Below are 22201 nucleotides of genomic sequence, written 5' to 3' on the forward strand. Positions count from 1 at the left end.
CAGCAGGTTAAGCACAGGTGGCGCAAAGCGCAAGGACCGGCTGAAAGATCCCAGTTCAAGCCCCCGGCTCCCCACCTGCAGGGGGGTCGCTTCACAGGCGGTGAAGCAGGTCTCCCCCTCTCTGTCTTCCCCTCCTCTCTCCATTTCTCTCTGTCCCATCCAACGACGACATCAATAACAACAACAATAATAACTACAACAACAATGAAAAACAACAAGGGTGACAAAAGGGAAAATAAATAAATAAATATTAAAAAAAAACCTCAAGCTGTAGCCAGAGTTCACCACATTAAAAAAAAAAAAAAAGAATAAACAAGTAAATAACAAATGACAGCTCTGGCCACGTCGGCCCCCTGCTTATAAAGTTTTCACAGACTCTCCCCGCCCAGAACACACCACACTGCTCTCTAGGGCCTGCAGCCCTGCCTGGCACAGCCTCACTCCACAGGCCCCGTCTTGGCCAGAACCTTTGCCTGCTTAATGCACATGACAGAGCTGGGTTTGGGTCTGGGTCCCCTCCCCTCATGCTGCTGGGCAGGGACCACCCTGCACTTATGCCCACTGTGCCCAGTCTGAGGCTTGGTAAGTACCGGCTGTTCCCCCTGGCTCTGAGAAATCTGGGACCAAGTTACAACCGTCCCAGCAATCTGCCCTGGGGTGTGGGCCCGTTCCTCCAGTCTGAAGGAGGGGTAGGAACTCTGGTCCAGTCAAGGCTCACTGGCCGTGCCCCAGTGCCTGCAGCGCATCCCTATGGCCGCTGGGCGGCACTGATGAGCCACAGCCTGGCCAGTGGCTCTGGAAGCTTCTCTGAGCATTTGACTGAGAGCCTCAGGAAGCCCCGTACTAGCCCTCCTCCCCACCCACCTCTAAAGCTTCATACAGCCCTCCCCCCCCCCCAACAAAAAAACCACCCTCCAGGCAGGCAGCAGGCAGAAAAGAAGTGATGGGGGGAGGGTAGGTGGATGGGTGGGGACCCTGCTACCTTTGGGTGGTCCTCCCACAAGTGGCCCTAGGCATGAGATATGTCTAGGGTATCCCACCTCCTGGTCTGGGGTCCCAGACTGAGTCAGTGGGCACAGCCAGTGAAGGGGACAAGGGCAGGCTGAGGGCTCACAAGGGCCACCCACCCACCATTCACGCCCACCTGGCACAGACTTGCTGGAGGGAGGGGTGGGGAGGGGTGGCACGCAGGGCTGGGAGAGGCTTGCTGGAGAGGTAGCAGGGCCCCGGAAGTCACGAGAAAACCTGGGGGAGGGCTCATGCAGGGGGCGGTGGGGGCTCCCACGGCTGTAACCATCACTGACCCCACAGTCAGGAGCAGGGCGGCAGGGCTGGCACCTGTCCCCAAAACCCTTACTGACTGGCACTTGCCAGGGAGTGGGTGACCCCACCAGCCTGCACCAGGGAGGATGGCAGGGGACATCGAGCGGCCTGACATCAGTCTGCAAGAGCTCTGCCCACTCTGTGTCTCTTAGTGGGTTGTCTGTCCCACCCGTCCACTGCCAAGCGCCCCTGGGTCGTGGTGGTGTCCAGGCCCCGTGTGGACCACCCCATCTGCCTCACTTGCTGCCGTGATCTCCAGTGTCCGTGCAGGTCTGTGTGACACGCCGATCCTGGGACTATGGGGGTGGGTTCTGGCCCCCTCTCTCATTCTCCTGGGCTTCCTTTGTACAGTGTGGGCATCTCCTGCCCAGTGCCTGCCACAGTTTCTGAGTCTCTCCTCTGCTCCTCCTGGGTTTCAGTGCATGGGACGTACCCGGGAGCTCATGCTGGTTCCTGGACTTTTGGGGGTAGCGGAGCCCAGGCCCCTTGACCTTATGTGCTAGTTTCTGGGCCCTGCTTAGTAGGCTCCATGGACTTCCTGTGTGCACAGTGATGTCAGGGTCCCTTGTGTGCCCCCATGTCTGTACTTCATGGGTTCCCGAAGGCCCCGTCCCACTCAGGTGTCACGTGTCCACATAGGTATCCAGTGACTAGCTTCCTGGCTCCCACCCTTGCTCGTGGGGCCTATGGAGGGAGGGCGTGCATGCGGGGCCAGGTTAGCCCAGGCCACTCTGCACCAACAGATGAGGCACCTGGCCTGGAGAGGCTGCAGAGGGAAGGCTGAGACAGAGTCTGGGGTCTGTTGGGAAGGCTGGCCCAGCCTTGCTGGAAGGGGCAGGAGGGGGAAGTGGGTTAGGGTCCCCCTAGTCCCCAGACCAGGCTGCAGGGGAACTGATGGGCCCACCCCCTGGCTCTCTCAGTGAGAAGACAGTGTCCTGAGTGTCAGGCGGGAGCAGGTTGGGCTGGAGCTTACCCAGTGGCTCTTCCCACCAGGGTCTCCTTTGGGGCCAGGTTCTCCCTGCAAGAGGAGAGAGAGGGAGAGGAAGTGAGAGAGGGCATAAGAAAAAGGAAGGGGAGAGGAAAGGAGAGGAAGGGAGAGAGAGGGAGGGAGACTGACAGAGACAGAAAATGGTTTATACTGGAATAATACCCGATTAAATTGAAAATACAATAAAAACTGCCTGGAGGAAATGGAAAATGAAGAAGAACAGCCAGAAATCTGAGGCGACTTGATCTTTGAAAGATTGGGACCTAGCCAGGTAATACCCATGTGCTGTTGGATTTCCTCTGAGGTCTCACACTAGAGCCCCAATCTGGCAAGCCGGTGAATAGAGCTTCAGTTTCACTATGCTGAGGAGTCAGAAGTTGACCTCAGGCAGCCAAATTAGGGGAGGAAAGAGGGACAGTGCATTAGAAAGTAGTGAGCTTTGCAGTGGAAGGAAAAAAAATCAGCAAGGATAGAGCTGAACTCGACAGGATACAGTTAGTGCCTGACCCAACGACCACTCCATCCAACAGCGACATAATACACACACTTCCTTCGCAAGCTCCCATGGAACACTGGTGAAGACACGCCATGTTCTGGGCCATAAAACAGACCTCAACACACCGAAAAGACCAGAGCCACAATGGGATTGAACTAGAAACCAATGACAGAAAGATAATTGGAAAAATCCCCAAATACTTGAGGATAAAGCACACTTCTAAATAACATATAGGCCAAGGAAAAGACATCCCAAGAGAAACCTAAAAATATTCCAAACTAATGAAAATAAAGATAAAACTTACTGAAATATTTCAAGTACAGTGAAAACAATTCACAGTGAAGTTGACAGTACTGAACGGGAATGTTAGGAAAAAAAAGAAGTGGGGGTCGGGTGGTGGCGCAGCGGGTTAAGCACACGTGGCGCAAAGCACAAGGACCGGCTTAAGGATCTCAGTTCGAGTCCCCGTCTCCCCACCTGCAGGGGAGTCGCTTCACAGGCGGTGAAGCAGGTCTGCAGGTGTCTGTCTTTCTCTCCCCCTCTCTGTCTTCCCCTCCTCTCTTCATTTCTCTCTGTCCTATCCAACAACGAACAACATCAACAATAATAACCACAACAAGGCTACAACAGCAAGGGCAACAAAAGGAAAAAAAAGGCCTCCAGGAGCAGTGGATTCATGGTGCAGGTACTGAGCCCAGCAATAACCCTGGAGGTAAAGAAAAAAAAAAAAAAGAAAGAAAGAAAGGAAAGCTAAAAATCAGCAATATGCCTCCATCTTCAGAATCAGAAAAAGGGATTTCAGGCATTTTTGAGGTGTGAAGATAGAAAACTTATCTTGGGAGTCAGGCTGGTAGCGCAGCAGGTTAAGCGCAGATGGCGCAAAGCGCAGGGACCGGCGTAAGGATCCCGGTTCGAGCCCCCAGCTTCCCATCTGCAGGGGAGTCGCTTCACAGGCAGTGAAGCAGGTAGTGAAGACAAGGGCAGCAAATATAGATCCTAAATTATAACTATTTGATCGTCTACAGGGCGTCTAAGCCACAGGAAAGAATGGCTGGGGGGGGGCAGGGGCAGTAGCTTAATAGTTATACAGAAGACTTTGTGCCTACAGCTCTGAAGCCCTGGTTCAGTCTACTGTATCACTTTAAGCCAGAGCGGAGCATACTCTGGCAAAAATAAATTTTTGAGTATCTTATTTTGAATAGAGACAGGAATTGAGAGAGAAGAGGGGAGATAGGCAGACAGGGATCTGCAGCACTTCCAACTGCAAAGCTTCCCCCTATGAAGGTAGGGGCCGGGGGCTGAACCCAGGTCCTTAAGCCTTATAACATGTGCTCTCTCCTACCAGGTATCCCACCACCCAGCCCCCTTAAAGATTTATTTGTTCCCTTTTGTTGCCCTTGTTTTATTGTTGGAATTGTTATTGTTGTTGTCATTGTTGGATAGGACAGAGAAATGGAGAGAGGAGGGGAAGACAGAGAGGGGGAGAGAAAGACAGACACCTGCAGACCTGCTTCACCGCCTGTGAAGCGACTCCCCTGCAGGTGGGGAGCCGGGGGCTCGAACCAGGTCCCTATGCCGGTCCTTGCACTTTGAGCCACCTGCGCTTAACCCACTGAGCTACTGCCTGACTCTCTCTCTCTCTCTTTCTCTCTCTCCCTTTCTTTCTTTCTCTCTTTCTTCCTTTCTTTCTTTCTCTCATTCATTCATGAAAGACAGATACAGAGAGACCAGAGCCCTGCTCAGCTCTGGCTGATGATGGTGCTGGGTACTGAACCTAGGACTTATAGAGCCTCAGGCAGAAGGGCCTTTTGCAAAACCACTGTGTTATCTCCCTGGCCTAGTCAGTCTTTTTCTGACATATATACATAATTGTTTTTATCCAGAGCCCTGCTTAGCTGTGGCTGATGGTGGTGCGGGGGATTGAACCTGGGACTTCGGAGCCTCAACATGACAGTCTGTTTGCATAACCATATATCTTCCCCAGCCCTCTCTCTCCTTTCTCTGCCTGTCCCACTCAATTTCTCTGTGTCCTATCCAATTTTAAAAGGGGGGGGGAGGTGGTGGCACACCTGGTGAAGGGCACATATTACAGTGCACAGGTTCCAGGTTCAAGCCCCTGGTCCCCACTTGTAGGGGGAAAGCTTCACAAGTGGTGAAGCAGGGCTGCAGGTGTCTGTCTGTCTTCCTTTCCCTCTCTATCTCTCCAACTCGTCTCATTTTCTCTTTCTCTCTATCCAATAATAAATTAATAAAAATAGAAACAATTAGGAAAAAAATAAGAGAAAAATGGCTTTTGGGATCAGTGGAGTCACAGTGCTGGCACTGAGTCCCAGCGAGGATCCTGGCGGCGGGAAAATCATAATAAATAAATGAATAAATAAATAAATAATAGGGCTGGCAAGACAGTGTGCTCAGACAGTGAGCCTGTTTTGCCAACCCCAAACCCGGATTTGCGGCTGGCCGCTACCTCACTGAGGAAGCGTCAGTGCTGTGGTGTCTCTCCAGGCTTGTCTCTGTCTTTCCACCTCAAACAGTTGACCTGGAACAGTGAAGCCCCAGTGATGACCCACAGGAATGAAAGAGAAAAAACGAAAAAAAAAAAAAATAAAAATTAGAGCAGCAAATAGGAAATCAATAAAGTTCCTGGCCAGGGGGCTGGGCGGTGGTGCACCCGGTTAAGTGCGCATAGTGCGAGGACCTGCGGGGTGGGCGTGGGCGGAGGCAGTTCACACGCGGTGAAACAGGCCTGCGAGTGTCTTTCCTCTTCCTCTTTATCCATCCCCTCCTCAATTTCTCTCTGTTCTATCCAATAAAGAAAGAGAGAGAGAGACAGAGACAGAGAGAGGAGGAAGGGAAGGAAGGAGGGAGGGAAGGAAGGAGAAAAGAAGGAAGAAAAGAAAGGGAGAAAGAAAGAAAGGGGGAAAGAAAGAGAAAGAAAGGGAGTCAGGCTGTAGCGCAGCGGGTTAAGCGCAGGTGGCGCAAAGCGCAAGGACCGGCATAAGGGTCCCGGTTCGAGCCCCCGGCTCCCCACCTGCAGGGGAGTCGCTTCACAGGCGGTGAAGCAGGTCTGCAGGTGTCTGTCTTTCTCTCCCCCTCTCTGTCTTCCCCTCCTCTCTCCATTTCTCTCTGTCCTAGCCAACAACAACGTCAATCATAACTACAACAATAAAACAAGGGCAACAAAAGGGAATAAATAATAAATATTATTAAAAAAAAGAAAGAGAAAGAAAGAAAGAAAGAAAGAAAGAAAGAAAGAAAGAAAGAAAGAAAGAGGGAAAGAGGGGGCTGGGCAGTAGCACAGAGGGTTAAGCACACACGGTGCAAAGCACAAGGACTGGAGTAAGGATCCGGGTTCGAGCCCCCGGCTCCCCACCTGCAGGGGAGTCGCTTCACAGGCAGTGAAGCAGGTCTGCAGGTGTCTGTCTTTCTCTTCCCCTCTCTGTCTTCCCCTCCTCTCTCCATTTCTCTCTGTCCTATCCAGTAATAACAAAAGCTATAACAAAAAACAATAAAAGCCACAAGAAGGGCAACAACAACAACAAAAGGGGAAAACGGCCTCCAGGAGCAGTGGATTTGTAGTGTTGGCACTGAGCCCCAGCGACAACCCTGGAGGCAAAAAAAAAAAAAAGAAAAAGAAAAAGAAAAAGAAAAAATGTCTATGGGGGGGCAGGGGGTAGCTACGGGAGGCTGGGTGGTGGTGCACCGGGTTAAACGCACAGAGTACTAAGTGTAAAAACCCACGTAAGGATCCAGTTTGAGACTCAAACTCCCCACCTGCGGGGGGTGGGGGGGGGAGGAGGAAGGAAGAGAGACTCGCTTCACAAGCGGTGAAGCAGGTCTGCAGGTGTCTACCTTTCTCCCTCTCTCTTTTTTAAAAAATTATCTTTATTTATTGAATAGTGACAGCCAGAAATGGAGAAGGGAAAGGGGTGACAGAGAGGGAGAGAGACAGAGAGACACCTACAGCACTGCTTCGCCACTTGCAAAGCCTTCCCCCTGCAGGTGGGAATATTCACCACAGAAGAGATCAGAAAGGTCGACAAACATATGAAAAAATTGCTCCAAGTCACTGATTGCCAGAGAAATGCAAATAAAGACACAGTGAGATACCACTTCACTCCTGTGAGAATGTCACACATCAGAAAAGGTAGCAGAGAGGTTGTGGGGACAAAGGAACCCTCCTGCACAGCTGGTGGGAATGTAAATTGGTCCAACCCCTGTGGAGAACAGTCTGGGGAACTCGCAGAAGTCTGGGGGGTTGGACAAAAACAAACAAAACACTCATAGCAATGAAGCACCCTTCAGTAAATTGAGGGCCAAGCTCAGGCAGTGACTTTCAGAGACAAGAGGCAAAAGCACAGTCCAAGAAAGAAGTAATGCACAGACTAGACTTGGTCAAAAATTTGCTCTATGAAAGAAGACGTCTACAAGGAGTAGACTGGGAGGACACACCTGGTAAAGATGTGCTATCCCAAATGCACAAGAGATTCTTTTTAAAAATATATTTATTTATTTATTCCCTTTCGTTGCCCTTGTTTCTTTTTTTTATTGTTGTACTAATTATTGTTGTTGTTATTGATGTCGTTGTTGTTGGACAGGACAGAGAGAAATGGAGAGAGGAGGGGAGACAGAGAGGGGGAGAGAAAGACAGACACCTGCAGACCTGCTTCACCGCCTGTGAAGCGACTCCTCTGCGGGTGGGGAGCCGGGGGCTCGAACCGGGATTCTTGAGCCGGTCCTTGTGCTTTGTGCTGCCTGCGCTTAACTTACCATCTGACTCCCGCACTCCGCACTGCTGAATCTTAGATTCCTAAGATTCAGCAGTGAGAAACTAAATAGCCCAACTTCATTATCTGGCATGACAAAGAAGCCATCAACAAAATGAAAAGAATGAGAGGAAGACTTGAAACCACATATCAAATAAGAGGCTACTATCCAAAATACACAAGGAACTCACACAATTCAATAGCAAAAACAACAAACATGCAAACAAACAAACACCAAGCCCGATTTGGCTATTTTAATATCAACACAGAATTCAAAACAAATGGTATCACCAGAGAGAAAGATATTCATTTTATAAAGGGCCCAAGCACGTTACAATCCTGTGTGTGTGTGTACCTGATAACAAGGTTTTGAAGTAGGCCAAGCAAAAACCAGCCAACCTCTAGGGAGAAACAGACAAATCTGTGATTTCAGTTGGAGAGACAGAAATACAATGTTAGGGAGCCGGCCGGTGGCACAGCGGGTTAAGTGTACATGGTGCGAAGCGCAAGGACCGGCATAAGGATCCCAGTTCGAGCCCCCGGCTCCCCATCTGCATGGGGAGTCTCTTCACAGGCAGTGAAACAGGTCTCAGGTGTCTATCTTTCTCTCCCCCTCTCTGTCTTCCCCTCCTCTCTCCATTTTTCTCTGTTCTATCCAACAACAATGACAGTAACAACAGCAACAATGATAACAGCAACGACAATGATAAACAACAAGGGCAACAAAGGGGAAAAAAAAAAAAAAGAAATACGGTGTCAGAAGGAAAGAGACCCAGAGGGAAAGAGACAGACTGTGGTGCAGACATCTCTGCTTCTGGGTAGCAGAGAGTGACTGCGGTGGCGGGCGGTATCCTCACCTGTTGCCCCATGGAGCCTTGGGGGCCAGGTTCCCCACGAAGCCCCTGTGTGGGATGGAGGACAGGATGGGGAGTCAGGGCTTGGAGCTCTGAACCAGGCCCCCAGGGACTTCCCAGATCCCCCACACTGTAGGGCACCCCAGTACTCACTTTCTCACCCTTCTCTCCTGGGTTGCCAGAGATTCCTTTGGGTCCAGTGGGGCCTGGGGGTCCCTGGGCAACAAGACAGGGCCCCAGCCTTGTGTTAGGACAGGGACTTGGAGGGGGGCTAGCTTGACCTGGGCCTCTGGGCAGTGCACACAGCTCAGAGCCATGGCTCTGGCATTAGACCGTCTCCATCTGGGTCTGGAAGTTGTCACATGCTAGTCACAGACCAAGGGCGAGAATCTCCACCTTTCTTGGTCTCAGCGGAAGGATACTTGTGCTGAATGAGAAGAGTTGCTGGAAATCCATCTGCATACTAATGCTTGAGTGAATGAGTGAAGGAATGGTGGATAGACGGATGGATAAGTGGGGGGGCGGGGTAATCAGTGGATGGATGTATCGATTGATAGGTAGTGGAGTAGGTGGCTGGGTGGATGAACAGAAGTGGAGGCATCGGCGAAAACTACTCACCGTGTGTCCAGGACTCCCAGGGAGGCCCATAGGCCCAGGGGGGCCCGGAGGACCTGGAATAAGACACAGTAACCTCAGGACCCACAGAAGACCACACTCAGCTTCCCCCACTAAACAGTCCCTCTGCCAACCTCCACCTGCTCCCTCTGCCCTAGACCTAGACTCAACTTACCCACGGGTCCTGGGGGGCCTGGAGGGCCAGCAGATCCCTGGGGCCAGTGGCTGCTGGTCTCAGTGAAGGTGTTGGACAGCAAGGGGTCTCCTGTGGCAGGGGGGTGGGGAAGAGGGTGAGACTGGGTGGAGTGGGAAGGTCAGGCTTCACGTTCCACCCCGCTCTGTGGGACGTCCCACTGTGCAGACTCATTCAGGCTGTCTCGCCGCTAAGTCTGCATGGTCACACGGCGGAAGGGGTGATAATAAAAGCCATGACTTATTGATAGCTCCTCTTCTGTGAGTCGGTGTCATGGAGCTGTGGGAGGCCACACTATCACTTTCTCCAGGACACACAGGAAGATCCAAGGCTCGTGGAGCTGAACTCAAACCCTGGCAGCACCCATCTGGGTCTGGTCAGGGAGGAGATGAGGGGCTTGTATCAGGGTCCAGCTGGGCAGGGGGCCGGGGCCTCTCTGAGTACAGGGCCAGGCCATGGCTGTGGAGGTCCAGGGCTGTGAACTTGTGGGGCCTCTGAGGAGCAGGCTCTGGCTGGCTCCCAGCTTGCTGGGAAGGTGATGCCAGTGGTTCTGAGCAGCCTTGGGAGGTGGTGCGGTTTGCTCTGGTCCTGTGACCTCCCCCTCTGCCCTCAGTTCTCCTCATCTGATCACACAGGGGCCTGGGTGACATCCGGCAGACAAAGCCCAGCTCCAGGTGTACCTGGCAGATGGTGCGGGCACTGTGTGCTGTCTTTGCTAGTCATCTTTATTTCATTTACTCTTAAAAAAAAAACTTACTGGAGATAGAGAAGTTAAGAGGGGAGAGGAGCAGAGAGGGGAGAGAGACCTGCAGCACTGCTTCATTAGTCATGAAGCTTCCCCTGTAGGTGGGGACCAGGGGCTTGAACCCTGGCCCTCGCACACTGCACCATGCACTCAACCGGGCTGACTGTCAGTCTTATCCACCCCCCCGCCAGGGCCCTGGGGGCTCACCATGCTGAGAGATCCTCTGATGAGGAGGCCCAACGGGTGCCGGGGGGCCAGGAGGGCCTGGAGGTCCTGGGGGGCCTGGAGGGCCCCTCTCTCCAGGGGCTCCCACAGTTCCAGCCTGGCCAGGGCTCCCTGGGGGGCCCTGGGGACCTGCAAAGGAACCGCGGGTGGGGGCTGGGCGGGCACACCGGAAGCAGGAGGACCACGGCAGACCCAGGGCCAGGTGCTACAAGAGGGAGTCGGGTGGCAGCGCAGCGGGTTAAGCACACATGGCACAAAGTGCAAGGACTGGCGTAAGGATCTCAGTTCAAGCCCCTGGCTCTCCAGCTGCAAGGAGGAAAGTTGCCTCACTGGTGGTAAGGCAGGTCTGCAGGTGTCTATCTTTCTCTCCCCCTCTCTGTCTTCCCCTCCTATCTTCATTTCTCTCTGTCCTATCCAACAACAACATAAACTATAACTACAACAATAAAACAACAAGGACAATAAAAGGGAATAAATAATAAATATTAAAAAAAAAGACAGAGAGGAAATGGAGAGAGGAGGGGAAGACAGGAGAAGAGAAAGACAGACACCTGCAGACCTGCTTCACCACCTGTGAAGTGACTCTCCTGCAGGTGGGGAGCCGGGGGCTTGAACCAGGATCCTTAGGCCGGTCCTTGCACTTTGTGCCACCTGCGCTTAACCCGCTGTGCTGCTGCCCGGCTCCTGGCCTCATACATTTTTACGAGCAAGTGAGTGAGCCAGAGCAGGGCCGCTGCTCCACCCTCCATGGAGCTCCACCTGCCTATCTGTGGTGCTGGGGCTTGAACCCAAAGCCTCCTGCATGGGAGGCATGCCCTCTCCCCTCTGGGTCCCCTCCCTGCCCCGCTTTCCAGGCTTCTGTAGGAGCTACGTCCTATCTATCTGCTCTGGGTCTGGGCCTCCTTCCTCAGGACTCCCACACCTGCAACACCCCCACTGCCAGGCTTTCTCACATGGGGTGCTATCTCCCTTCTACCTGCACCCCTCTGGTCTGGGGACTCCAGGAGGCCGGGTCTGGCATGACCTCCCGAGAGCTCAGAGCCAGCGGAGCAGATGCAAAGGAGCTACATGCAGGCGGGCCAGGCCACCGTGGGCGGGGTGACATCAGGGCCAGGGAGGAAGGCCACAACCGGGGCGTCCTGGCAGGGGAGCTGGGTGCCCGGCAGGGCTGTGGGCACTCACCTGGTGGGCCTCTTGTGACTGCTGGGCCTTGGTTTCCGGTGTCTCCCTTGGGACCTGTGGGGCCGGGGAGACCCCAGGCACCGACCTGATCTGGGGAGAGAACACACCAGCTCTGTGTCTCTGGCTCCCGGGAGCCCTGTGGCAGGAGGGCAGGCAGGGGTCAGCCAGGCAGGGTCTGTGGTCTCCCAGAGCTCTAGGGCTCAGGGCCTGGAGACTGGCTGGGACTGGACTCTCCCTCCCACTCACCCCCCACCCCCCCTGCTTCTCTGTGCCCTACACTCACCTCGGAGGCCTCCATCCCCGAGGCTGCCCTGGGCAGCAGGGGAGCCCCAGAGTGGGGCCGGGTCCTTGAAGGACTCTGGAGACAGGGGCACCGTCCGCTCTGGGACAGTCAGCACTGCCACCTGTGAGAAAGAGGGAGGTGGCACGGGGCAGGGCTGGGCGGCCTAGGAGCCCTGTGTGAGAAGCCAGCAGAGCCTAGAGCGGGAACCTGGGCGCAGGGGTGTGGCGCTCACTCAGATGCCACTGGAGTTTACTCTGCCCGCCTCATCACTGTGCACACCACCACGGCTGCTGAGCGGGGTTGTGGCGGGCATACGGGGGCTGGGCCACGTTTGCCCACACTTGTCTGTAGCCACAGCAGGAGCCTCTCAGTCTGCTACAGCAACGTGGGGTTATGGCTTCAGGGACTGTCACTAGTTGCCCTGAGTTGTTAATTAAGGATGATTTAATTTTATTATTATTATTATTATTATTTGCGATTCTACCACTCCTAGGTCAACTTTTCATACTTTAAAAAATATTTTCTTTACTGAATCAAAATAGAAGTTGAGAAGGAAGGGAAAGATGGAGAGGGGGAGAGACAGAGAGCAGGCCTGCTTCACCACTTGTGAAACTTTCCCCCTGCAGGTGGAGACTGGGGGTTTGAACCCAGGTCCTTGTGCACTGTAACATGTGCGCTCAACTGTGTGATTCACCATCCAGCCCCCATACTTTTAAATTTACTTATCTTTTTTTTTTTTTTTTTTTTGCTTCCAAGGTTATTGCTGGGGCACCTCTGTTACCCTTGTTGTTTATCGTTGTTGTTATTATTATGGCTGTCATCGTTGTTGGATAGGACAGAGAGAAATGGAGAGAGGAGGGGAAGACAGAGAAGGGGAGAGAAAGATAGACACCGCAGACCTGCTTCACCGCTTGTGAAGCGACTCCCCTGCAGGTGGGGAGCTGAGGGCTCGAACCAGGATTCTTATGCTGGTCTTTGCGCTTCGTGCCATGTGTGCTTGACCCTCTGTGCGACCTTCCGCCCCCCCCCCCCTTTTTTTTTCACTAGAGCACTGGTCAGCTCTGGCTTATGGTGGTGCTAGGGATTGAACTCGGGATCTACAAGTCTCAGACTTGAGAGTTTGTTAGCATAACCATTATCTCCCCTATCCACACCATACTTTAAAAAATTTTATTTTATTTTTTACCTCCAGGGTTGTTGCCGGGGCTCAGTGCTGGCACTGTGAATCCACTGCTCCTGGAGGCTATCCCCCCCCATTTTTGTTGTCCTTGTTGTTATTGATGTCATTGTTGTTGGATAAGACAGGGAGAAATCGAGAGAGGAGGGGAAGACAGAAATGGGGACAGAAAGATAGACACCTGCAGACCTGCTTCACCACTTGTAAAGTGACCCCTCTGCAGGTGGGGAGTCGGGGGCTCAAACCGGGATGCTTAAGCTGGTCCTTGCACTTTGCGCCACGTGCACTTAACCCGCTGCGCTACCGCCCAACTCCCTCCACACCATACTTTTAAGTTTAGGTAAAGAGAGAGACACACACACTACTCTTCCCATGGAGCCATGGTGCTCCCATGTGGCATGGGCCCTACTCCATGAGCTATCTCTGGACCGTGTGGAATAAACAGAAGTCAGAATGCTCACTGTCCGCAGGAAAGTCCAAATTTGGGGGCAGCACTGGAACTGATTGCTCTGGCCAGACCCCAGATCCCGGATGGAACAGTTCCTCAGGCTGGCTCCTCCAGAGAAGGGCTGGGCGTGGGGTGGGGGAATGTGGACCTGCCAGGGCTCAGAATGGGTTCCTGTATGGACTGCTTCGAGGACTGAAACCCCTGGGCATCTTTCCTGATGGGGACAGAGCTGCTGGCATGGGGAGGCAGCTCACCAGGGTAGGCACATGGCCTGGCACCAGCCCCAACTCCACACGAAAAGGTGGTTGTGATGCAGCTAGCTGCCTCTCCTGGGGCTGGTTCCCAGCTTCCCCCACCAAAAGTTGACCCTTGGATGAATGTCTTCACATCTAACCTCTTTGAGGTGAAGTCCCAGAGGAGAGAACAAAGAACAGCAGTTAGAGATGCTCGAGGTGTCTGTGTGAACTTAGACAATCTGACATAAAAGACGTTTAAATGTTCCAGGCAGGGTCTGAGAGGCAGCTTACTTGACAGAGTGCATGTCTTACTGTGTGCGAGGCCCCGGCCGCCACTGGGGACACTGTGCAGAGCGCTTCTGTGGTGTCTCTTCCCCTCTCTGTCGCTCTTGCTCTCAGTATCTGATACTAAACAGAAAACAGTCTCCTGGGGGGAACTGGGTGGTGGCGCACCTGGTTGAGCACACATGGTACAGAGCACAAGGACCCAGGTTCGAGCCCCCGGTCCCCACCTGCAGGGGGAAAGATTTGCAAGTGATGAAGCAGGGCTACAGGTGTCTCCCTGTTTTTTCTCCCTATCACCCCCCTCCCCTCTTGATTTCTGTCTGTATCTAATAAATAAATAAAAATTTAAAAAAGTCTGCTGGGAGCAGTAAAACCACACAGGCACAAAAAGCCCTGGTGGTGAAAGAATAATAATAATAATAATAATAGTAATAATAATAATAATAAATGTTATGTGGAGAGGCTCTCTGGGCCGGACCCTGTTGGGATTTCCACATTTCTGAGCTGTGTATGCTTCACAATTGTCAAAGACCTTTTTGTCTTGAAGTAATTTGAGATGTGCAATAGATATTTTGCTTTTGGAAGTGGGAAGAGGGAAGATAGCAGTGTGGGAGAAGGGGTGGAGAACAGAAGTGACAGGCAGGGACAGGTCTGCCTTGAATTCCCAGGCTCCTGCCCACTGCAGGCAGGCCCAGGAGGACAGCCAGGGCAGGCGGAGGGTGGTGGAGGGTGGTGCCTGCGGGGGAGGCTGCCGGGGAGGGGGAGGGGGCCGAGCATAGGGGTGCAGGCAGGAGTGGGGTCGAGGAAGGGCATCGGTTCTCCCACCTTGGCCTCCAGCACCTTCAGCCGCTCTGTCAGCTCTGACACCTTGCTGCAGTTGAGACAACCTGTGAGAAAGCAAGGCTGGGGAGTGGGCTGAGGGGGTCCCAGGTCCCCCAGGAGTGGGGTGGAGGGAGGCGGACAGACACCTAGTGACCCGGACCATGAGGCGGCCCAGCTCTGGGAAGAGTGACCCAAACCCTCTGGGTCTCCTGTGAAGTGGCCACTTCTGTCAGGGCAGGACCAGGGGCCCCCATGGCTGCCACCTCTGTACCTGTACCAAGAGCACCCCCTCCTGGGGGCAGAGTGGGACTCCTGCTGCTTTCCATCTGGGCTTGAGGTTCTGGGGACTGAGACTAAGCAGTTTCCACCCTTCCTGTGGAGGCCCAGGCCAGCACCCGTGGGGCTCCTCTGGGTCACCCAGAGCCGGGCTGGGCACCGGGCTCCCCAGAGCCACCAGGACCCACGTCACCCCGAGTCCACACTGGAGGACGTGAATCTTAGGCCCTGGGGCAGAGCCCCAGTACTGCCCCTTCCTGGTGGCAGGGCCGTCCCCCCTCTGAGGGCCAGCTTCCTCCTCTGATGCCTTCCTGGGGAGCAGGGACAGCCCAGAGCTTCCAACAAGCCAATGACAGCACCTGGCATGGTGCCTCCCGTGGAGCAGGGCACTTGAAAAAAGGGGTTTAGAATTGTTGCGGTGAGGGAGCTGGCATAAGGGTTATGCAAACAGACTCTCCTGCCTGAGGCTCAGAGGTCCCAGGTTCAATCCCTCACACCACCATAAACCAGAGCTGAGTGGGGATCAGGAAAAAAAAAAAAAAAACCCTGAATGTATAATTTTACAGGCAAATAAGAAAAGGAAAGGCTCAGATTTTCCAGAAAGTGTTGCATTCCCTTGTCTCAAGTTATAATTTTAGGGCCTAGGTGGTGGTGCACCTGGTTAAACCTATACATTACAGTGCACAAGGACCCGGGTTCAAGCCCCGGGTCCCCACCTACAGGGGGAAAATTTCAAGAGTGATGAAGCTGCAGGTGTCTCTCTGTCTCTTTACCTTTCTATCTCCCCTCTTCTCAATTTATCTCTGTTTCTGTGTAATAAATGAATAGATAATGGTCCGGGAGATGGCGCCGTGGATAAAGCACTCAACTCTCAAGCATGAGGTCCTGAGTTCAATCCCTGGCAGCACATGTACCAGAGTGATGTCTGGTTCTTTCTCTCTCACCTATCATTTCTCATGAATCAGTAAATAAAATCTTTTAAAAAATTTTAAAAATAAAGCAAATGAATAAATAAACAAAACCTTTCAGGATGGGGAAAGGCATCAAATAGTTCTGCAGAGAGACTCTCCTGCCTGAGGCTCCAAAGTCCCAGGTTCAATCCCCTGCACCACCACAAGCCAGAGTTGAGCAGAGCTCTGGTAAATAAGTAAATAAATTGTTATATAGTGCCAGGGAGAGAACCCAGGGTCTCACATGCATGACACCACAACTGAGTGGCCTCTGCTACCCCCAATTTTTCTTTACTTGGGGGCAAAGGGGAAGGAGAGACATCAGGCACCTCAGCTCCATCTGTGGAGGTCCCTTGGGGCTGCCCATGGTGCTCCCATGAGGTGCTGGGTTCCAAACTCAGGGCCCCATGCACAATAAGGCATGCCCCCTACTGGCTTGGAAAATGGAAGATTTTATTTTCCTTTTTGCCTCCAGGGTTATTGCTAGGGCCAGGATGAATCCACTGCTCCCAGAGGCTATTTTTTAAAAAATTTATTTATTTATTCATGAGAAAGAACCAGATATCACTCTGGTACATGTGCTGCTGGGGATCAAAATCAGGACCTCATGGTTGAGAATCCAATGTTTTATCCACTGCGCCACATCCCAGACCACGGGAGGCTATTTTTTTTCCCTTTTGTTGCCCTTGTTTTATCTTTGTTGTTATTATTGATGTCATTGTTGTTGGATAAGACAGAGAGAAATGGAGAGAGGAGGGGAAGACAGAGAGGGGGCAGAGAAACAGAGACACCTGCAGACCTCCTTCACCGCCTGTGAATCGACCCCCTTGCAGGTGGGGAGGCAGGGGTTCGAACCGGGATCCTTGCACCGGTCCTTGCACCTCAAGCCATGTGCGGTTAACCTGCTGCGTTACCACCCGACCCCCAAAATGGCAGATTTTTAAAAAGGCAACCATCGAGGTTGCCTGAGCCAGCGCCTGCCAGGTCCTGGGGGTTGTGAGTCTTGGGTGCCTGGGCCCAGTTCAGACTGACCCTGGGGGCTTCCTCTCCCACTTGCAGCATGGTCAAGGGCAGGGGGCAATCCTTGACCCAGCTAGCTTTTTGGACAGTCCCCATGCTGCCTGACTCCCTCCAGACCCCAGCCCAAAAGGATCCTTCCCCTGAGGTCATCCCAGGACACACCTGTGAAGGCCGTGGGTCGCAGTGCCATCCGCCGCACGGGGGTGCTCGACCAACCGGGCTCCACAAAGCCAGAGAGGCCTGCAACTGAAGGATGTGCGGCGTGAGGACCTGCCATGCCCCTGCCACTGCAGCCAGAGGAGCAGCAGGAGACTGAGGCTGAGTGTGTCTCACAGCACGGCCTGGAACAACACTGACCACTAGGCAGGGCTGGGGACCGGAGCTGGCTATGAGGGGCCTGAGGTGTCCTGGGAGGACCCCAGCAAGCTGCCTGGGTGCAGGGCTTAGAAGCCACAGGGTCTCAACCCTGGCCCTTGATGACTTGTCTGTGACTTGTCTTCTGAGTCTCCAAATCTGCCTTTAACTTTTAAAAATTTTATTTTTGTTGCTATTATTGTCACCAAGGTTATCGATGGGGCTTGGTGCCGGCACTACGAATCCACAACTCCTGGTGGCCATTTCCCACCCCCCCCTTTTTCTTTTTCTTTCTATTTTCTTTTCTTTGATAGGACAGAGAGAAATTGAGAGGGGAGGGAGAGGTAGAGAGGGAGGAAAACAGAGAGACACCTGCAGATCTACTTCACCTGTCATGAAAACTTCCCCCTACAGGTGGGGAGCGGGGGTTTGAACCCAGGTCCTTGTGCCTGGTAACGTGTGCACTTTACCGGGTGTGCCACTGCCTGGCCCCCTGCCTTTAACTTTAAAACATTAATTTTTAGGGAGTCGGGTGGAAGCGCAGCGGGTTAAGTGCAGGTGGTGCTAAGCATGGACCGACTAAGGATCCCGGTTCGAGCCCCTATCTCCCCACCTGCAGGGGGGGTCGCTTCACAGGCGGTGAAGCAGGTCTGCAGGTGTCTGTCTTTCTCTCCTCCTCTGTCTTCCCCTCCTCTCTCCATTTCTCTCTGTCCTATCCAACAACAACGACATCAATAATAACTGCAACAGTAATAACTACAACAATAATAAAAACAACAAGGGCAACAAAAAGGAAAATAAATAAGTAAAAAATGAAAACCATTAATTTTTAGGAGAGTGAGAGACCAGAGCACCCTGGGCTCTGGCACATGCAAAGCTGGCCCCAGGACAGGTGGGTGTAGCTCCAGCAGTGGCTTCACTGTCTGTGGTTATAAAGGAGAACCAGCAGGAAGCCGGCTGACTGCCTGTGGGAGGTGTCTCCCCTGGCTGCCCTGGCTGGTGTGGCTTTGGGGTCTGGCTTCTCTGCAGCTGGAGGGCAGGCCAAGGCAGAGGCAGGGGTGCAGCTGGAGGGCAGGCCAAGGCAGAGGCAGGGGTGCGGCTGTAAAGTCTCTGGTGCCAGCAGGCCCCCTCCCCCCTCAGCTGGCCTTTTAAGGCCACAAAGTATCTGCTGGGGGGAGAGGAGACCCAAATAAGGCAGGGGTCTGGCAGCTCCACATCAGGCTGTGGGCTGGTGCAGGGAACCAAGAGGCGCCAGAAATTCAAACCAGACGGGTCCTGGGCCAGCCCCCAGAGGAGGCCGCCAGCCCGCGGCGCAGCCCCTGCCCAGCCCCAGCTAAGGCCTGTGTGCAGGCTGGGCCTGGCCTGGGTGGAGGGTGGGGGGTGGGGGGCAGTCACACCCAGGACAGAGGAAGGTCTGGCCAGGGGAGGGAGGGCTAGGGGCTCTGGAGGTTCTGGGGGCTGAGGGAGGGGGTACCACTGAGCTGTGCCCAAGGCTGTATGCCTAGCCTTGCTCCGGCCTACATGGCATGGCCTACCGTGCCAGCTGGGATCCACATTTCATGTGCAGAATCTTTTTTTTTTTTAATTTATTTATTTTCCCTTTTGTTGCCCTTGTTTTTTTATTGTTGTAGTTCTTATTGTTGTTATTGATGTCGTCGTTGTTAGATAGGACAGAGAGAAATGGAGAGAGGAGGGGAAGACAGAGAGGGGGAGAGAAAGACAGACACCTGCAGACCTGCTTCACCGCCTGGGAAGCGACTCCCCTGCAGGTGGGGAGCCGGGGGCTCGAACCGGGATCCTTATGCCGGTCCTTGCGCTTTGCGCCACCTGCGCTTAGCCCTCTGCGCTACCGCCCGACAGACAGGGAGTGAAAGAGACCACAGCACTGAGGCGTCCTTGAAGGCAGTGGGGGCCTGGCTGGAGCCTGGGTCACGCACGTAACAAAGCAGCACCAACCAGGTGAACTATGTCACTGGCCCAATAAGTCAACCTCCAAACACAAAGAAGGGTGGGGGCTGCATGGTGGCTCTCCTGGCTAAGTGAGCAAAGACTTGGGTTCAAGGCCCTGGTCCCCACCTGCAGGGGGAAGCATGACAAGTGGTGAAACAGTGCCGCAGGTATCTCTCTGTCTCTGTCTCTCCTTCTCTCCTTCCCTCTCAATTTCTCTCTATCTTATAAAGTAAGTAAAGTGGGCGGTAGTGCAGCAGGTTAAACGCACGTGGCGCAAAGCGCAAGGACCGGCGTAAGGATCCCAGTTCGAACCCCTGGCTCCCAACCTGCAGAGGAGTCGCCTCACAGGCGGTAAAGCAGGTCTACAGATGTCTGTCTTTCTCTCTCCCTCTCTGTCTTCCCTTCCTCTCTCCATTTCTCTCTGCCTTATCCAACAACAATACTAATAACAACAACAATGATAAACAACAAGGGAAAAAAATAGCCTCTGGGAGCAGTGGATTCATAGTGAGCCCCAGCAATAACCCTGGAGGCAAAAAAAAAAAAAAGGAAGGAAGGGATGAAGGGAGGGGAGGAAGGATAAAGTCAAATGCTATAGTATTCCTCTTTTCAGTGGGCCCCCCATGCCCACCCCCCCAGGGTCATGGGGAAGGCTGGGCTTCCTCGGGCTGAAGTACTGGCTTCCTGCTACCCACTTCCTTTATTTCCATGGTGCTAGGCACCCTCTGGCATCCACTGACAGTGCCAGCTCCCAAGCTCATGGCTGGCTTCTGAGTGACCTACAAAACTGCGAGGCGCTCAGCAGGGCCTCGGCAGCCTCCACGTCTCTGCTGTGGGTGAGAGTTCAGAGCAGACAAAGCCAGAGGCAGAGTCACGCAGACGCACACATGTTGCCCTGTCACACACAGTGTCTGTCCCCAAGTTATTCATCTGTGAACTTGCGGTTGGAAATTCCGTTTCAACCAATTTGCTCCTGGACGGTCCACCAGGAGCCAAAGAGAATTAGGTAAACAAACGAAAACATGGCCTGATCATCAGAAAAGACGCTGTAAGTTCAAACACAAAGCAAAGGGGCCCTGGCGGTGATGGTGATGCAACTGGTTGAGTGCACACATTACCGTGCACAAGGACCTGGGCTCAATCCCCACCTGCAGGGGGAAAGCTTCAAGACTGCTGAAGCAGGTCTGCAGGTGTCTATCTTTCTCTCTCTTAAAAATTTTTTTTTTTAAGATAGGAGGAGAGAGAGGGGAAAAAAGGACCAGACATCACTCTGGTACATGTGCTGCCAGGGATTGAACTCAGGACTTCATGCTTGAGAGTCCAATGTTTTATTCACTGTGCCACCTCCCAGAACCACTCTCTCTCCCTCTCTCCTCTTAATTTCTTTTTTTAAAAAATATTTATTTATTTATTCCCTTTTGTTGCCCTTGTTTTATTGTTGTAGTTATTATTTTGTTGTTATTGATGTCGTCATTGTTGGATAGGACAAAGAGAAATGGAGAGAGGAGGGGAAGACAGAGAGGGGGAGAGAAAGACAGACACCTGCAGATCTACTTCACCGCCTGTGAAGTGACCCCCCTGCAGGTGGGGAGCCGGGAGCCTGAACTGGGATCCTTGTGTTTTGCGCCACCTGCACTTAACCCGCTGCGCTACTGCCTGACTCCCTCTCCTCTCAATTTCTATCTGTACTATCAAATAAAAAAGAGAGAGGGGAAAAAGATGAAGGGGTAGATGTCACAATGGTTATGCAAAGTGACTCTTATTCCTGAGGCTCCAAAGTCTCAGGTTCATGGTGAATTCATCTTGGATGGAGCTTGAAGATACCATGTCAAATGAGATCAGTCAGAAACAGAAGGATGACTATGGGATGATCTCACTCACAGGCAGAAGCTGAGAAACAAGATCAGAAGGGAAAACTCTAAACAGAACGTGAACTGGAGTTGGTGTATTGCACCAAAGTAAAAGACTCTGGGGTGTGTGTGTGGGAGGTTTAGATTCTAGAACAGGATGGCAGAGGAGGACCTAGTGGGGGTTGTATTGTTATGTGGAAAACTGGGAAATGTTACACATGTACAAACTACTGTATTTTACTGTTGACTGTAAACTACTAATCCCCAATAAAGAAATTAAAAAAAAAAAAGGAAGAAAAAAAAAAAAAAAAGAAAGAAGAGGAAAAAAAATGGCCACTGGGGAGTTGGGTGGTAATATAGCTGGTTAAGCGCACATGGCGCAAAGCGCAAGGACCAGCATAAGGATCCCAGTTCGAGCCCCCGGCTCCCCACCTGCAGGGGAGTCGCTTCACAGGCGGTGAAGCAGGTCTGCAGGTGTCTATCTTTCTCTCCCCCTCTCTGTCTTCCCCTCCTCTCTCCATTTCTCTCTGTCCTATCCAACAATGACAGCAATAACAACAACAATAATAACAACAATGATAAACAAGGGAATAATAGCCCCCAGGAGCAGTGGATTCGTAGTGCAGGCACCAAGTCCCAGCAATAACCCTGGAGGCAAAAAAAAAAAAAAAATCAAAACAAAAAAACTGAGTTTAAAGAAATAATGAAATTGGGGGTAGACCGCATAGTGGTTAGGCAAAGAGATTCTCATGCCTAAGGCTCTAAAGTCCCAAGTTCAATCCTCTACACCACCATAAGCCAGGGCTAAGCAGTACTCTGGCAAATAAAAAAATAATAATAATGATAATAATGAAATTCACACAAACAGAGTGTGAATTGTTGGTTCTGAATTCACAAAAATTACCCTGAAATCCATAAGCCTTCTAAGTGACAAGCCAGGATATAAGTGGCCGTGAACACATAGACTCCCAGTGAGGAAAGAAAGAGCTTCAGACTGTGGCAGGTCTCCTGCAGGACAAAAATGTCACCTCCTGGGCCCAGAGAGGCACCTGATCAAGGAGGGCAAGTGGGGGTACGAGCCCCCATGGCACGTGGGGATGCCTTGACACTGGGGCAAGCTCTGGGGCTCTCTGGCCAACAGTGGCCTGGAGGCATGGGAGAAA

The 22201-nt window shown here is 52.6% G+C and overlaps 1 protein-coding gene across 13 annotated transcripts in view; it reads right to left on the reverse strand.

Moving 5' to 3' along the window:
* The window catches only part of EMID1 (EMI domain containing 1), a 47144-nt gene that overhangs the window by 10993 nt on the left and 13950 nt on the right, over nucleotides 1–22201 (reverse strand). For 5 of the 13 annotated variants that reach the window (XM_060192888.1, XM_060192886.1, XM_060192899.1 and 2 more), the window contains exons 4-13: nucleotides 17047–17130; nucleotides 14642–14703; nucleotides 11671–11791; nucleotides 11388–11477; nucleotides 10188–10334; nucleotides 9218–9307; nucleotides 9046–9098; nucleotides 8581–8643; nucleotides 8431–8475; nucleotides 2297–2341 (exon numbers count right to left, since the gene is read on the reverse strand). In XM_060192888.1, coding sequence (XP_060048871.1) covers nucleotides 2297–2341; nucleotides 8431–8475; nucleotides 8581–8643; nucleotides 9046–9098; nucleotides 9218–9307; nucleotides 10188–10334; nucleotides 11388–11477; nucleotides 11671–11791; nucleotides 14642–14703; nucleotides 17047–17130 — 800 coding nt within the window. The remainder of the gene's footprint in view (nucleotides 1–2296; nucleotides 2342–8430; nucleotides 8476–8580; nucleotides 8644–9045; nucleotides 9099–9217; nucleotides 9308–10187; nucleotides 10335–11387; nucleotides 11478–11670; nucleotides 11792–14641; nucleotides 14704–17046; nucleotides 17131–22201) is intronic. The other 8 variants (XM_060192890.1, XM_060192894.1, XM_060192891.1 and 5 more) reach the window with 6 other exon arrangements.

This window comes from Erinaceus europaeus, chromosome 6 (assembly GCF_950295315.1).
Source record: "Erinaceus europaeus chromosome 6, mEriEur2.1, whole genome shotgun sequence".
In the NCBI taxonomy this organism is placed as follows: Eukaryota; Metazoa; Chordata; class Mammalia; order Eulipotyphla; family Erinaceidae; genus Erinaceus; species Erinaceus europaeus.